A 16033-nucleotide genomic window follows, 5' to 3' on the forward strand; every position below is an offset into this window, starting at 1 on the left:
GTGTGTGTGTGTGTGTGTGTGTGTGGCTCAGGTATGTGAAGGTGCACCTCACTCCCCTGGACGTGGGCGGAGCCTGTGCCTTTTACTGTTGCAGTGCGCTGGAGCCTCAGACTCACATGAGCTTCAATGAAGGGTTCCGTGTTCCTGTCGCAGTCGGCGCTCTGACCGTGTGCGGCCTCCAGCTTTCTGTCTGCTCGCTGGGACCTCAGGCTCAGGAGGAGCTGCTGGTGCGTTACACTGATGATGATGATGAAGATGATGATGATGATGATGGTGGAGGAGGAAGCTTCAGCGTGTGTGTGTGTGTGTGTGTGTGTTGCAGGGTACAGCTCAGCTGAGTCTGTCAGACTGTGATGGAAGCACAGAGATGGTTTATCACTGGCTCAGAGTCCAGATGTTGAGTGGTTCAGATCTGCTGCAGCCTGAGCTGAAGAACATCTGTCAGAGGAGACTTCATGAAGAAGAGGAAGACGAGCAAAGACCCACAGCCACGGTACACACACGCACACGCCAAGGTCCAGAGAGGAAATCAGTGATTGTAGCTGCTGGTCCTCTGCTGCCTTGTGTGGTCACTTTATGTCACTGAACACTGAAGTGTGTGTGTGTGTGTGTGATGTTGATGATGAAGATGATGATCACTGGTTTATAAAGCAGCACAAACAAACAGCTGTGAGGACATGAAGCCACAGAATCAAACATGTCCCAGAATTCAGAATGTCTCATAGTTTCCTCTGTGACGTCACAGGACCCCGGCGTTTCCTCTCTGATGTCTCGCTCCACAAACGCCGCCGCTCGTCTGGAGGACGTGGAGAAGAAGGACGAGCGCGTGGAGGCGACGTCTGAGAGGTGACCACGACAACGTTCACAGGGATTACATCACTTTTGTAGCTCGGCATCACATTTTCATACAAAGAACAGAATCATAATAAATAGGTGCTGTCAGTTAAACGTGTTATTAACGCCATTAACATCGTTATTAACAACGTTATTAACGGCGTTATTAACGACGTTATTAACAACATTATTAACATTGTTATTAACAACGTTATTAACGGCGTTATTAACGACGTTATTAACAACATTATTAACATTGTTATTAACAACGTTCTTAACAACGTTATTAACAACGTTATTGACGTCGTTATTAACGACGTTATTAACATTGTTATTAACAACGTTATTAACAACGTTATTAACATTGTTATTAACAACGTTATTAACAACGTTATTAACATCGTTATTAACATCGTTATTAACAACATTATTAACATCGTTATTAACAACGTTATTAACATCGCAAGATCAGCGTTCTTTTTGGCCGAGCAAACGTTGTCGTTTTCTTCACATCACCACACCAGTTACAACAACACAACAGGCACGGCTCTCACAATAAGAGCAATAACTCCAAATATGCAGGGTGAGATATTGTCTCAATAAAAAAAAGTTTGCACTTTAGAGCATTAAAATGAGAAAGAATAATGGGACAAAGCTTACTATGGCGATTAATCCTGAGCTAACTATGGCGATTAATCCTGAGCTAACTATGGCAATTAATCCTGAGCTCAGGATTAATCATCATAGTTAGCTCAGGATTAATCGCCATAGTTAGCTCACGATTAATCGCCATAGTTAGCTCAGGATTAATCGTGAGCTAACTATGGCGATTAATCGCAAGCCAACCATAGGCGATTAATCACGATCTAACTATGACGATTAATCCTGAGCTAACTATGGCGATTAATCCTGAGCTAACTATGATGATTAATCGCGAGCTTACTATGGCGATTAATCGCAAGCCAACCATAGGCGATTAATCACGATCTAACTATGGCAATCAATCGTGAGCTAACTATGGCGATTAATCGTGAGCTAACTATGGTGATTAATCACGATTAAATATTTGAATCATTTGACAGCACTAATATATATATGTACACACATACTGTATAAGAGCCCAGCACGACTTTGCCAACATTCACTTCTGTTAGTTCAGTTTGTTGCCACTGGAGGGAGCCTGCGTCTTTATTTATGATTCTAGTTTTTCACTTCTATATATTAGATTATTTCCTCTCAGCAATGTATGTACACACACACACAGTTTGTGTGTTTGCAGCTTTTTCTAAAATCATATGGATATCAATCAAATAAAAGCAGATAAATATACATACATACATACAATATACAAAAATGTGAGGTGAAGTGTTTCACTTTTTCCCTGTTTCCACGTTTGACACAGGCTCTTATTTTGTAGGAGCTGGCAGGCGGAGTCAGTGGACAGCGGCTGCGGCAACAGCACAGCGTTCACTGCTCCCTGCTTAGAGGGAGGAGCCTGTGCAGAAGGCACGTGCGTCACCACCGGAGGGCGCTGTGGTCAGACGCCGAGTAAACGCTGCGTGATAAAGGTGTGTGTGTGAGAGAGAAGGGGTGTGTGTGTGTGTGTGTGTGTGTGTGTGTGTGTGTGTGTGTGTGTGTGTGTGTGTGTGTGTGTGTGTGTGTGTGTGTGTGTGTAAACGCACGAGTAAACGCTGCGTGATAAAGGTGCGTGTGTGTGAGAGAGAGAAGGGGTGTGTGTGTGTGTGTGTGGAGAGCGCCATGTGGACTGAAGTGTGTTTGATCCTCAGGTGGAAAAGTCCACGATGACCGACGCGGCTTTCCCAGAACCAATCAGAGTGCGAGCTAAAGAGAGAGGCGGGCGCTGGGGCCACGCCTCCCCATTTATGAGAGGAAGCACCATCGTTCGCTCGCAGACGTTTTCTCCTGGAGCTCGGAGTCAGTACGTGTGCAGGGTGAGGACACGCCCACTCACTCACTCACTCACTCACTCAAGGGACAGTTGAGGTGCTGGCTGAGCTGTGAGCGCCCCCTGCTGCTGAGAACCAGCAGTGAAAGCACTGATGGTGATATTTGCACCTTTTATATAAGAACTGTCAAACTGTCAGAAATGACTCTAAGAATGAAAAGTTAAAGTTACAGTAACAGTTTAGGATAAATGATGATCAACACCAGTTATGATATTAGAAGTTAAATGAGGAGATAAAAGTCTACTGTGTTAATAAAGAGAAGAGCCATAAATACCAGGTAAGTCAACTAAATGATGATTTTAGAAGTAAAATGATGTGATTAAAAGCCACAATTATAAGATAAAAAGTCAAAGAATTATGAGAAAAACTGTTGAAATGATGAGTTAAAAGTCTAAAGTGTTGTATATTCTAAGCTAAAATATTAAATTATGACATGAAAAGTCAAAGTTTAAACAGTTAAAATGACTGGATAAAAAGATAAAAGGTCAAATGATTTGTTTATGAAGTTAAAATTAGAAGAGAAAGAGATAAAAGTTCAAAGCATTACATCACTTTGAAATTGTAAGCTATAAAGACTGAATTCATATTTTAAAAAAGACTAAATTATGAGATGAAAAGGTCAAAGTAGCTGGATAAAAAGTATTTAAAAGTCCAAATTATTCGCTAAAAGTTCACATTTTAAAGATAAAAAGTTACATTTTCATATAAATGGTAAAAATGATTAGATTTAAAAGTGAAAATTAGGAGAAATAAGTCAAGATTGTGAGATAAGAGTTGAAATAACAGCATGAACTTTGCTGACTGTGAGCGCCCCCTGCTGCTCATGTTTACACTTTGATGATTTCTTTGTTTTATGAAGCAAAAAAAACAAAATAGTCACGAAATTACAGAAACTAATTATAAAAAAACAACACACACACTCACACACACGTGCACATACACACACACACACACACACACTCACACTCTCCCACAGAGAAAATCACTGATTTTCTCTGTGGGAGAGTGAGTGGTTTACAAACTTCAGTTTCCTGTTGGAAAAGTCTGTCTGACAGTGAGATAAAGACGTGAACGAGTGATTTTATCATGCGAGTCTAACATCAGTCTCTTGTGTCTCTCTTCAGTTGTATCGCAGTGACAGTGACAGCTCCACTTTACCAAAGAAATCACCTTTTGTCAGAAACACGTTGGAAAGAAGAACCCTGCGATATAAACAGGTACACGGACGCACGCACGCACGCACAGTTTCATTCCTCAGGTACGTTGTTTTGACGCGATTGGTCGTATTTGTTCTTCCCGTCCGCAGCAGCAGCAGTCGTACCGCTCGTCTCTGGCCGAGCAGCCGACGCGGACGTCTCTGGACCTGGAGCTGGACCTCCAGGCCTGCAGGACGCGTCAGCGGCAGCTGATGGAGGAAGTGAGCGCGCTCAGAGAGCTGAAGCTGCGACTGGAGGAGCCGCAGAGCAGAGACGCCGCCGCCGAGCTGCCACACTGGGCGCTGAGAGACGAACGCTTCCGCGGTCTGATGAGAGAGGCTCAGCGTCAGGTGAGACGCAGAGAGAGAGAGAGAGAGAGGGAGGACCTGTGAGCTCAGGCTCCGCCCACCGCACTCACCACTGCTGTGTGTTTGTCGCTGTTTCACAGGCGAGTCAGAGCAAACAGGAGCAGCGTCAGGAGGAGGCGGTGGAGAGGAGGATGAGGAAAGCTTCAAAAGAAGTTCTTCAGATGAGAGGACAGAGTCAGAAAGAGCCGCTGCCCGTTCACACCTTCAGGTCAGAACCCAGAACCCCAGAACCCAGACCCAGAACCCAGACCCTGACCTTGTGACCTAATGACCTTTATCTACAGCTGAGATATTTTTTTCATTAAAATCATGACAACAAATGTTTTGACATGTAACTGTAAAATGACATGTTTGACCTGTGTGTGCAGAGAGAAGATGGCGTTCTTCACCAGACCCAGGTTTAACATAAACATCCCTCCACTTCCTGCCGACGACGTCTGAATCATTTTCCTCCACAAAAAAAAAACATGAAGTATTTTTTTTCCTCTGAGCTCATGAAGTACAAGTTATTTCCACCAGGAGGCGCTGTGACGCACGGCCACCAGAAGGGTTTTGACATTTTCACGTCTTTGACACGACGAGAGCAAAACAAACAAACTTTTATTTCCTTCTTTGAGGAAAAACACTCACGCTCTCTCTCTCCATGTCTCTCCATGTCTCTCTGTGTCTCTCTGTCGAGGACGACAACCAAACATTCACTGTACTGTAACTTATTTTATAGTACTTTTCCTTGAAGGAAATTTCAAAATAAAAGACGCTTCCTGCTTTTTTTTAAGTGTATTTTGTAGCTTTGAACAAATAGCACTTCAGTGTTTTTTTCTTCTGTTACTGAATTCTTAAGAATTATTTACATCAAATGTCACTTTGTATCCACTTTTATTACTGATGTCCTTTTATGTTATTAAAATTAATATTATTTCATGTACTTTTCAATATATGGATGAAAATATGAGACACTGTATTTTTCTGTATGAACATCTGCAGTGTTTTTACCTCGTGAAGATTAATAAAAACATTAAGTGATGCTAACATTTCTTTTTTGTTTTGTAAAACATTTTTTTTACTTTAATTGTGAGGTATAACGTCAAATTGTGAGGTTAAAAGTCAAAATGGTGAGGTTTAAAGTTAAAATTGTGAGGTTAGAGTTAAAATTGTGAGGTTAAAAGTCAAAATTGTGAGGTTAAAGTTAAAATTGTGAGGTTAGAGTTAAAATTGTGAGGTTAAAAGTCAAAATTGTGAGGTTAAAGTTAAAATTGTGATGTTAAAAGTCAAAATTGTGAGGTTTAAAGTTAAAATTGTGAGGTTAGAGTTAAAATTGTGAGGTTAAAAGTCAAAATTGTGAGGTTAAAGTTAAAATTGTGAGGTTAGAGTTAAAATTGTGAGGTTAAAGAGTTAAAATTGTGAGGTTAGAGTTAAAATTGTGAGGTTAAAAGTCAAAATTGTGAGGTTAAAGTTAAAATTGTGAGGTTAGAGTTAAAATTGTGAGGTTAAAAGTCAAAATTGTGAGGTTAAAGTTAAAATTGTGATGTTAAAAGTCAAAATTGTGAGGTTTAAAGTTAAAATTGTGAGGTTTAAAAGTTAAAATTGTGATGTAAAAAGTTAAATTGTGAGGTTTAATGATAAATGTGAGGTTTAAATTGTGAGATTTAAAGCAAACATTTAAAAAACAATAATAATAATTTATGGCAGTAAAATATTTTCTTTATTATCAATAAAAGAAAAGTTCAGTAAATATCAGTAAAATCTGCAAACAAGAAAAAGAGAGGTGGTCATGTTGATCTTTAACCTTTGACCTACTGTACGACATCCCTGATGATGTCACAGGCCAACATGATCAAACAACAAAGTTAAAATAAAGAAACTGAAGAAGAAAGAGTAACAGTAACAGGGTTCAGATGGGGATGGAGACGATGGTGGGCAGTTCTCCGATAGGAGGAGGATTATATTTCTCCACTCTCATCAGTCGTCTCAGGATGTCGTCGCGATCTCGAGGCCATCGATAAACGTTTGTGTTCTGGAGCCAGTTTGGAACGTGACACTGGAAAACAAACACAACTCGGATTAATGAAAAACATCATTTTAAGTTAAGTTTTTAAAGTTTAAAGATTGTCCTCACAAGAACACAGAGACAAGAGTGTGTGTGTGTTTATTTTAGAACAAGTTACATCATCACAGAAAACAAATGAGACCTAACACTCACTCACTCACTCACTCACTCACTCACTCACTCACCTTTTTAGCTCCAGGAAACAGAATTGGAATAAACCTGAAGTTTTTACTTCCGTTCTGGATGAACTCGTTCTGGAGCTAAAAAAAAAAACAACGTAAAAATTATTTTAAAATCTGTTACAAAATGTTTACAAACTTAACTCAGACTGAAACCTAGAACTTACAAACGTTTAGAGACTTTGAAAATAAAAACATTTACTTTGAAAACATTTCAAATGTTGGACGCTCTTATTTTGAAAACATTTCAAATGGTGGACGCTCTTATTTTGAAAACATTTCAAATGGTGGACGCTCTTATTTTGAAAACATTTCAAATGGTGGACGCTCTTACTTTGAAAACATTTCAAATGGACAGTGACTTTATAAAGTTTAAGGACATTTCAGATGGAGGACAGTTGGACCTGTTTGTGGATGTAGACGGTGTTGAACGTCCTCTCGTCGTTCTCCACACCAACAGGTGGCGCCGTCACTGTCTCATAGTACTTTGGACTGATGATGATGATGATGAGGTATTCTCTCTGAGAGAGACATACAGAGAGACAGACAGACAGAGACAGAGAGACAGACAGAGACATTAACTTTCCCTCAGATAAAGTGTCAGTTTTGTCTCTTTAAATGTTTTTTAAAGAGACAGTTGAGGATTTTTGAAGGTCGTTAAAACAATCATGTTGTGATGGAAGCTCTTTGTCCTAAGCTCCTCCCACTGATTTCATACTGTTCATTTCTGAAAAGCTCCAACTTCCAACTACAACTGGAACACACTACAAACATGTAAACATGTAAACATGTAAACATGGTCAGTGTGTTTACCTCACTGAGGTATCTCTCCATGAAGTCGATCTTACTGATGCTGCTGAACTGCTGCTCAAATATGTCAATCTGAAACACAACAAACATCTGTGTGAGACACACGCACACACACGTCTGTACTGAACACATACTCACATACGTCTGTACTGAACACATACACACATACGTCTGTACTGAACACATACACACACGTCTGTACCGAACACATACACACACACGTCTGTACCGAACACATACACACACACGTCTGTACTGAACACATACACACACGTCTGTACTGAACACATACACACACACGTCTGTACTGAACACATACACACACACGTCTGTACTGAACACATACACACATACGTCTGTACTGAACACATACACACACACGTCTGTACTGAACACATACACACACACGTCTGTACTGAACACATACACACACACGTCTGTACCGAACACATACACACACACGTCTGTACCGAACACATACACACACACGTCTGTACTGAACACATACACACACACGTCTGTACTGAACACATACACACATACGTCTGTACTGAACACATACACACACACGTCTGTACCGAACACATACACACACACGTCTGTACCGAACACATACACACACACGTCTGTACTGAACACATACACACACACGTCTGTACTGAACACATACACACATACGTCTGTACTGAACACATACACACACACGTCTGTACTGAACACATACACACACGTCTGTACTGAACACATACACACACACGTCTGTACTGAACACACACACATGTAGAAACGTACGTGTGTGTCAAAGCCATTGTGTCGCAGCAGAGCGACAAAGTTGATGATCTCGTTGACGTGTTTGTCGTTGTCGGCTTCGTACGTGACGAACACTCGTCCTGTGTGAGACACACACACACACACACACACACACACACACACAGAGTTAAGTGTGAGAGCAGCTGTAATCTGATAACCTACATGAGTCATGTGATCAGGTTGTGTACACTAACACAAACGGATGTCTTGTGTGTGGTGTCGACATCTCAGGATAAATCTGTTTAAATTTGATTTTTACTCATAGATAGAGTAGGTCGGCTGGTTAAATGGTAGGTAGCTAGGTAGGTAAGTTAAATAGTAGGTAGGTAAGTAGGTTAAATGGTAGGTTGGTAGGTAGGTAGGTAAGTTAAATGGTAGGTAGGTAGGTAGGTAAGTTAAATGGTTGGTAGGTAGGTAGGTAAGTCAAATGGTAGGTAGGTAAGTTAAATGGTTGGAAGGAAGGTAGGTAGTTAAGTTAAATGGTAAGTAGGTAGGTAGGTAAGTTAAATTGTAGGTAGGAAGTTAGGTAAGTTAAATGGTAGGTAGGTAGGTAGGTAGGTAAGTTAAATGGTAGGTAGTAGGTATAGTTCAGTAGATTAGCAAAAAAAATCATTCACATCTGGAAAGAAAGCACCAAAATTTGAACGTACCTCTTTTGAAAAATCCCATTAGCCACGTAAATTTCAAAATAGTAGACATTTTTAAAGATGGCCGCCATTTCCAACAGTCTTTCACATCAGAATTTTATTTCCTCTGCCAATTTCAGTGATTTTGGTGTCAAATGATTGGTAAAATGTCTAATTTATGAATCAGAAATCCTTTTTATATCTCTTCCTGCCATTTACTCTTTAAAATAATGTATTATTATAACTATGCAAAAACAAAACATTTATTACAAAAATATAAATGTTTTGTTATCTATCCCAGGTTTGCCATGCAGTCTTTTTGCCTTTACCACGGAAGGCTGATACAACATCGCAGCCAGTAAAGGCATGGAAGAAGAGAATGCCTTTGCTCTTCTGCAATCCAATGGACAAAGAGTTCATGGATGGGAATCCACCTCAGATTCAGGCCTTGGCCAAAGGCGACCCTCCTCTACTGCCTGTCTGGACTATTCTAGGGTCAGCTTGCTCATGACTGCAGGGGGCCATCTTCTTTGATCACAATCATCATGTTTGTGGCATACATCTGGGATATCTTGTCAGCCAAGCTTGTTAGAATTTAGACCCTGAGTCTGTTACACATATAGGCCGACAGAGGCTTCTTGTGTGAAGTAGAGTATGCCTGCATGGGGGGCAAAACATCCAAAGCTGCATAGTCATCAAATGTATTTGAAGTTTGTGACCAATGCAGAACCACCAATGATGATGCAATCAGACTGTGGCTCCACACGTGTGATCTTAACAATCTTAACAAACTTCTTAGCCTCTCCAGTACAATAAATCTGACTTCTCTGTGGTCAAAAATTTATGATTTGATATCAAGATTATACCTTTTGGCAATTTTAGTGTGTGTGTGTGTGTGTGTGTGTGTGTGCGTGTGTTACTTGCATATCTCTCGAACCGAGGATCCCTCTGATTTCTAACGTGACAGGAGTCGTGCTACCTACCAACTGTTATGCAACTATGTAGTTCAACTTTGCACATTTATTATATGCCATTATGTCAGTAACAGTATTTGCTTTCTACCAAAGACAAATAAAATGTCACTGAACTTTTGCTGTGAGGTAGTTTGGTAAAATTGTTAATTGGTAGATAGATACTTACTCTGCTCCAGTGACAGCAGTGTACTGTAGGGGGTGTGTTTCTCTTTCACTACTGCCTCCTGACCACTGTGTTAATTAAAGATCAGTTTTAATGAAACATAACCAACAACAATAATAATGATAATAATAATAATAATAATAATAATAAAAAATAAATAATAATAAAAACAAACTCACGAGTGTGTGTGTGCAGCTCCAGGAAGTCTACAGTCTCCTGGATCTAAATCAAAATAAATATGAATATCAGTGTTTGTCCGTCCTCGTGCAACACGATCATCAATACTCCAGCACAAATACTGATATTTGAATTAAAAAAACAAGCTGCTTTCTGCCAGTGTATACATATATACATATATACATATATATATATATATGTATATATATACACACACATATATACATACATATATATATATAAATTTATACACACATATACACACACACACACACGTATATATATATATATATATATATATATATATACTGTATATATATATATATATATATATATATATATATATATATATATATATATATATATGGGTAGATCACGCTAAATACTTGACACCTGTAGAGGATTCTGAATATTTTAAACAACAAAAAACTGCATACATATTTTCTGGATGTGTTCCAGTAAAGTGAAATAGAAATAATGATCCTCTATTGTCGTTATTATAGCATTGCTAAAACAACTAATCTAACGGTGGCCTAAGACTTCTGTACAGTACTGTATGTATTAGTGCTGTCAGCATTAACGAGTTAAAATAACGTTAAATCATTTATTCTGTTATTTGCATAACTGTGTATATAATGTATATAATGTATATAATGTATATAATGTACATAGACTCACAGTATGGACTGTAGGCCGGCTGGTACTGAGGTGTGGGCAGTTTGTTGACCATCACTCCTCTGTTGAACGGCTCTCTGTAGAACTGTGCACAGCAGGGGGCGCCCTGTGGCGAGCAGGCGTACGGGGACAGCGTGTGGTGACACAGGTCGCTGGACGGCGGGTTGGAGCGCAGTGACAGCGGCTGTTCCAGGCTCATGGCGGTGACGCTGTTCCTGCCGGGCAGCGACACACCCTTGTAGCCGGAGTGACCGCTCTCCCCCGAACAGCACGAATAATCTTTGTGGCTCGCGTACGACGACGACGACGACGGCAGGCTGTCGGGATACGCCGACCAGCTGCTGGCGAAGCTGGGGTGCAGCCACGGTCCGTCAGCGCGGCTGGGGAACGGCGTGGGCTGAGAGAAGGGGGCGGGGAGACTGTGGGGAGGCGGGAAGAAGCCGTGACCGGGCTCTGATTGAGTGAGCTCGTGTTCCTGCTCTGAGCTCAGCGTCCGCCTGCTGAACAGAGAGTCGTCAGAGTAGGGGGCGTGTCCAGGGACAAGGCGGTGGCCAACGTGTTTGGGGGCGGAGTCCAGCTTGTGGACGACTCTGGCTTCTGTCGGATTGATGCTCATGGTCTCATCGTCCTCTTCAGGCGTGTTGTGACTGTGACTGTGATTCTGCTGAGCTGACTGACAACAACACAATTAAAGGGACAGTTCAGGGGTTTTTGTATGAGGGTCGCACACAACAAAACACTATTTTTAACCACACTAAACCAGTGTTTTGGCAGCACTTAAATGCTTCCTGGAGTCAGTCTCTAAAACAGCTTATATCAGCTAATATCTGCCACCATCTCACAATAACATGACACAATTCATCCTGATCTGTTCAAGTGAGATATACACATGTGAACCATGTTACATTTAAGTTGCCACCAAATGCATCTGAATTCAATCCAGATGAAATATAGCCTTATGGTAGAGTGTCTGATCCTGCATACACACACCAAATATGATTCAAACCTGACTGGTTTTGACAGAGACATCCATAGATTTCTTCCAGTTTTGCCCATTATAAAGACATGGGTCTGATAATGTATCGTGACGACATCAGTGACTCTCAGCTAAATTCAATGGGCACATACTTGGATGTTCACCTACCCATCACAAAACCACAGAACTGTGCCTTTAAAACAGACTCACCTGTTTGGTGACGACGGCAGCATCATTGATCCTCCTCCTCACATCCATGTGTGTTTGATTTGAGCTGCATCTAAAAGTCCTGTCAAAGACAAACAAAAAAAATCACAACATGACTCCACGGCGCCCCCTGCCTGCTGAGTGGACCAGTGTGACTACAGCACTGTGATCAGTTGTTGTTAACAGTGGTTCATGCGCTCACTTCCTGTTTTTCCCTGGTCTGCACGTTTCTCACTCTTTCATTTGCAAAAGTTGTGAATCTGTGTCACATGACTGAAGTCACAAATATGATGATTTTAGACATGGAAACAATGATACTGATGATTTATCAGCTGATTTTATTTAAGAAAACATCTCGTCAGGCACGCTGTTTCAGACCAAAACCACACCCCCAGAACGTGGACTGTGTTGTGATTGGCCAGCCAACGAGAGCTTTCCCACTGTCCTGTGATTGGCCAGGTACCTGGAAGTGACGTAATAGATAGGCCAGCTCTCAGATACACAGCTCCCCCTCTGGCACGGTGGATGCTCTGCATCTCAGCAGCTACAACGAGAGTAGTTCTTCTTCTTCTGCGGTTGAATGTACGCAACCGGATGTGCCCGGACTAGTGCCCGCACCAGGAGGCGCTACGGTGGTGAGAGGAGTGGTGAGGATTTCTGATGACGACATCAAATTAAGGAAGTGCTGATCCGCTTCGCAGAGCCCAGGAAAACAATACAACACTATTTTCTCAGCAGTGGCTGAACTGTTTGTTCTGAAACTTTAGGGTTTCATAAACGAGGTAATGACGCAGATACACACACACAAACGCAGCGTTAATTGGAGCTTCTGGTCTATGTCGCCTTTAATCAAGTTGTTATTTGGTCCATAAATGTCACTAAAAACAGTTTGTGTGATTTTTCAGCTTCTTTAATGTGAATATTTCTTATTATTTTAACAGTTTAACATTTTATGAACCAAACTAATTGATTAATTGAGAAAAGCATCGACAAATTAATCGTTTGTCGTAGCCCAATTTCAAAATAGATCACAAAGTATGTGATATTCTAAATTCACAAATATCACAATCATGGAAATTCAATTTTGTGCGTTTATTATCGCGATGTGTGATGTTATCATATATTGTCTCATCGCTAACAAAGAAGTCTATGAGCCAAAAAGTCAAAAAGTCCATTTTAACATAGCTACATGTAATGTATGATATTCAAAACACAAACATAGATAAATTGTGACTTAAAAGTTTGGAGACCAAAGACATTCTCCCCCGTGACCCATCTGTGGGCCCTGACCCAGACTTTGGGAATCCCTGCTCTACAGGGCACACAAAAACAACAAAAAATTATAAACTGCGTAAACTGCATACATTACTAACTTGTGTTGTTACCAATTGTGTTATTATGACTTTTCTTTAGATCTCAAATTTTAGAGTAAAACTTGAGACAAACTTGTCATTTAAAAAAAAAATAATAATAATAACTAACAATATTTATTTGTTTGTCCTCAGCTGTTCCTTGACATTTAAGACTTTATTTTTGTTAAATCAGCCCACACAGCTGTTGGTGACTCTTTGATTTAGTCGATGACGTCTCCCACACGGGGACTTTTCTCTCTCTGTTATTACACAGGAGATAAATGAACACAGCAGCATGTGTGGGACTGAATAAACACAACGGTAACAAAAACCCCACAAACCTGCCTCTGGATTTCTGAGAAAAAAATGTAAATACATTCTCATGCTGCGTTTAAAGAAGTGCTGAAACATGAAAAATGTATACTTACATTTTTCGCTAAAAATCAATAAAATCTAAAAATGAAAAAAAAAAAAATTCAAAGTGAGTTCAGGTTTTTTCATTTGTGTGGTTTTTATAAAATGCTAGTCACAGAATCAGTACAGACTATGCTCTGAGCGCCCCCTACAGCTGAGAATCCAACATTTTAGCTAATTAAACCTGTAGTATGTAACTTTTAAATAGAAACAGATGCCTGTTACGTTAAAATCGGCAAAGGAGTTCCCACAGTGTTGATTAAATCTAGTACAAGTCAGTGTAACAGTGTTTAGATCACGTGTTGCCTGGCGACATTCCAACGCTCTCCAACAGACTGAGGCAGTCACACATGTTGTAGTTTAATTTTTAAACTGTATGGAATTAGATTTGTGTCAGTATTTTCAAACTAAAATATTGTATTGTATTTGTTTGAAAATTCACTTTTTGTTTGCAATGAACAGAATTTAGTTTGCTCAGACTCTTTTGTGTTCTCTGTTCTTTGTGCCATGGTTTTTTGTTTGTGGGCGGGCCTTAGGAAGCTGCCTGCTGATTGGCTAGTGAGTTTTGGAGCGACAGCTCAATGGACCGGAAGTCATCACAGGCTTGGAGTTGCTGTCCGTCTGGAACTCGTTCCCAAAGTTGACGTCCAACAAAACGATTGTAAATATCTAATGTTAATACTCTGACCAACTTTAAGATACTTACAATTGATTTGTCGGATGTCATTTGAGGGAGCGCAGACACAAAAGAGTTCGGAGCAAACAATATTTCGATCATTGCAAACAAAAAGTGCATTTTCTAACAAATAAAATACAATATTTTTGAACAATTAAATCGATTTTATTGCACTTTAAAACAATACTGACACAAATCTAACTCCATAAAACTGTTGCTAATCTATGTGTGCAAAAAATAGCATGTAGCTTGTTGTTTTTGACTTGTGTTGCTAGCAATGGCTAGCCCAAGATAGCTTAGCCATGTTTTTTCTTACGACTTCTCAACTCGAACACATTCAACGCCCAGTTCCGACTTTTGATGTAAAATATCAGGCAGAATCACGCTGACGTACATTTTGTTCGGAGTGTGTCACGTGAAGTGGCTAAACTTGTGTTTTCGTTTAGAGAGTTAGCCTGCTGGTTCTCAGCAGCAGGTGGCGCTCACTTAGATGTAAATGTAAAAAAAAAAAAAAAAAAAATGTAAATCTCTTTTAAAAGTCGTGTAAAAGTGAGTGAGTGAGTGAGTGAAGCTCAGATAGTTCCAGTAAATGTTTGCTGAATCTGAATAAAAAGCCACTTTGTGGTCAAACAGTGTTAGTTAACACTTTCCACTGTGACCCAGATTCTTCGCGCTGCTTCTTATTTCCTCTCAAATTCGCTGAAATGACCCTTTAATCAGGTGAATCACTGTGTGGTTTTATTTTAAACGTTAAACACATGACAAATACACGAAAACAGTCATTTTTCACACGAAAAAGCGAAGTTAAAACAGATTAATGTGAAGAAATGATTGCATTCGCATCCACTTGATTGCCACCTGTGTACAGGTGTTTTCTTTAACTGCGTCAATGGCGTAAATAGCGTGCGTAGAAGACAACATTTACACGTTCAAACGTATTAGTTGGAGACAAAGATGGAGGAACATGTTTGTCGTTTACTCACCGTCGCTCTTCTTCAGGTAAAGACGTCAAAAAGAAACTAGAATCTTCCACCGCGAAACAAGCGAAAAACAAAAAAAACAAAACTACTACGTCAAACACACTCGACGAGTTCAGTGAAACAAAAACAGAAATATATATATAAAAATAAATATTTGTTCTTTTTGTCGTCTCGTCTCAGAGGGAAGTGGAGGACATTGACGCTGAAGGTGAGTTCGTTCTTCCGTTTGTCTCCGAGCTGCTGCTGCTGCTGCTGCACCGCCCCCCCGGGACACTCCACCTTCATCTGCCTGGGTGTGTGTGTGTGTGTGTGTCATAAATGCTCACCTTGTCAGGACCAGTAGTCCTCATAGTCCTCACGAGGTCCTAATGACACTGAACCTCAAAGGTTAGGGTAAGTCACTAACTGGTTTTAAAGTTTGTTATTAACTGGTTATAGTTCAAGTTAGTGTTTGTCATTAACTGGTTATAGTTAAGAGTTAACTGGTTATTTAAAGGAAACAGGGCTGCTTTTCTTACGATAACAAGATACATAATTGCGTCATCACAGGATAGTGAAAACAAAATATATTAGTGCTCTAGCTGAGAATAATCAGGCTCTGA

The 16033-nt window shown here is 40.2% G+C and overlaps 2 protein-coding genes across 2 annotated transcripts in view; one reads left to right on the top strand and one right to left on the bottom strand.

The window, feature by feature from the left end:
• Positions 1–5132, top strand: part of wwc3 (WWC family member 3) — a 46358-nt gene extending 41226 nt beyond the window's left edge. The window contains exons 14-22 of the mRNA XM_058638639.1: positions 32–227; positions 323–493; positions 746–846; positions 2252–2402; positions 2622–2786; positions 3926–4018; positions 4108–4347; positions 4446–4573; positions 4734–5132. Of these exons, the coding sequence (XP_058494622.1) occupies positions 32–227; positions 323–493; positions 746–846; positions 2252–2402; positions 2622–2786; positions 3926–4018; positions 4108–4347; positions 4446–4573; positions 4734–4806 (1318 nt within the window). The 3' untranslated portion in view covers positions 4807–5132. The remainder of the gene's footprint in view (positions 1–31; positions 228–322; positions 494–745; positions 847–2251; positions 2403–2621; positions 2787–3925; positions 4019–4107; positions 4348–4445; positions 4574–4733) is intronic.
• A 912-nt stretch (positions 5133–6044) lies between these two features.
• On the bottom strand, positions 6045–15696 carry LOC131465631 (E3 ubiquitin ligase TRAF3IP2-like). Its single transcript, XM_058638475.1, has 10 exons — positions 15435–15696; positions 12013–12091; positions 10830–11499; positions 10154–10196; positions 9978–10042; positions 8194–8291; positions 7405–7473; positions 6996–7112; positions 6598–6672; positions 6045–6403 (listed from the first exon to the last, which is right to left on the bottom strand). Exons 2-10 carry the CDS (start codon positions 12058–12060, stop codon positions 6257–6259), a joined length of 1332 nt encoding a protein of 443 aa, XP_058494458.1. The 5' UTR covers positions 12061–12091; positions 15435–15696; the 3' UTR covers positions 6045–6256.
• Between the last annotated feature and the right edge of the window lie 337 nt (positions 15697–16033).

Source organism: Solea solea, chromosome 9 (genome assembly GCF_958295425.1).
Source record: "Solea solea chromosome 9, fSolSol10.1, whole genome shotgun sequence".
Classification (NCBI taxonomy): Eukaryota; Metazoa; Chordata; class Actinopteri; order Pleuronectiformes; family Soleidae; genus Solea; species Solea solea.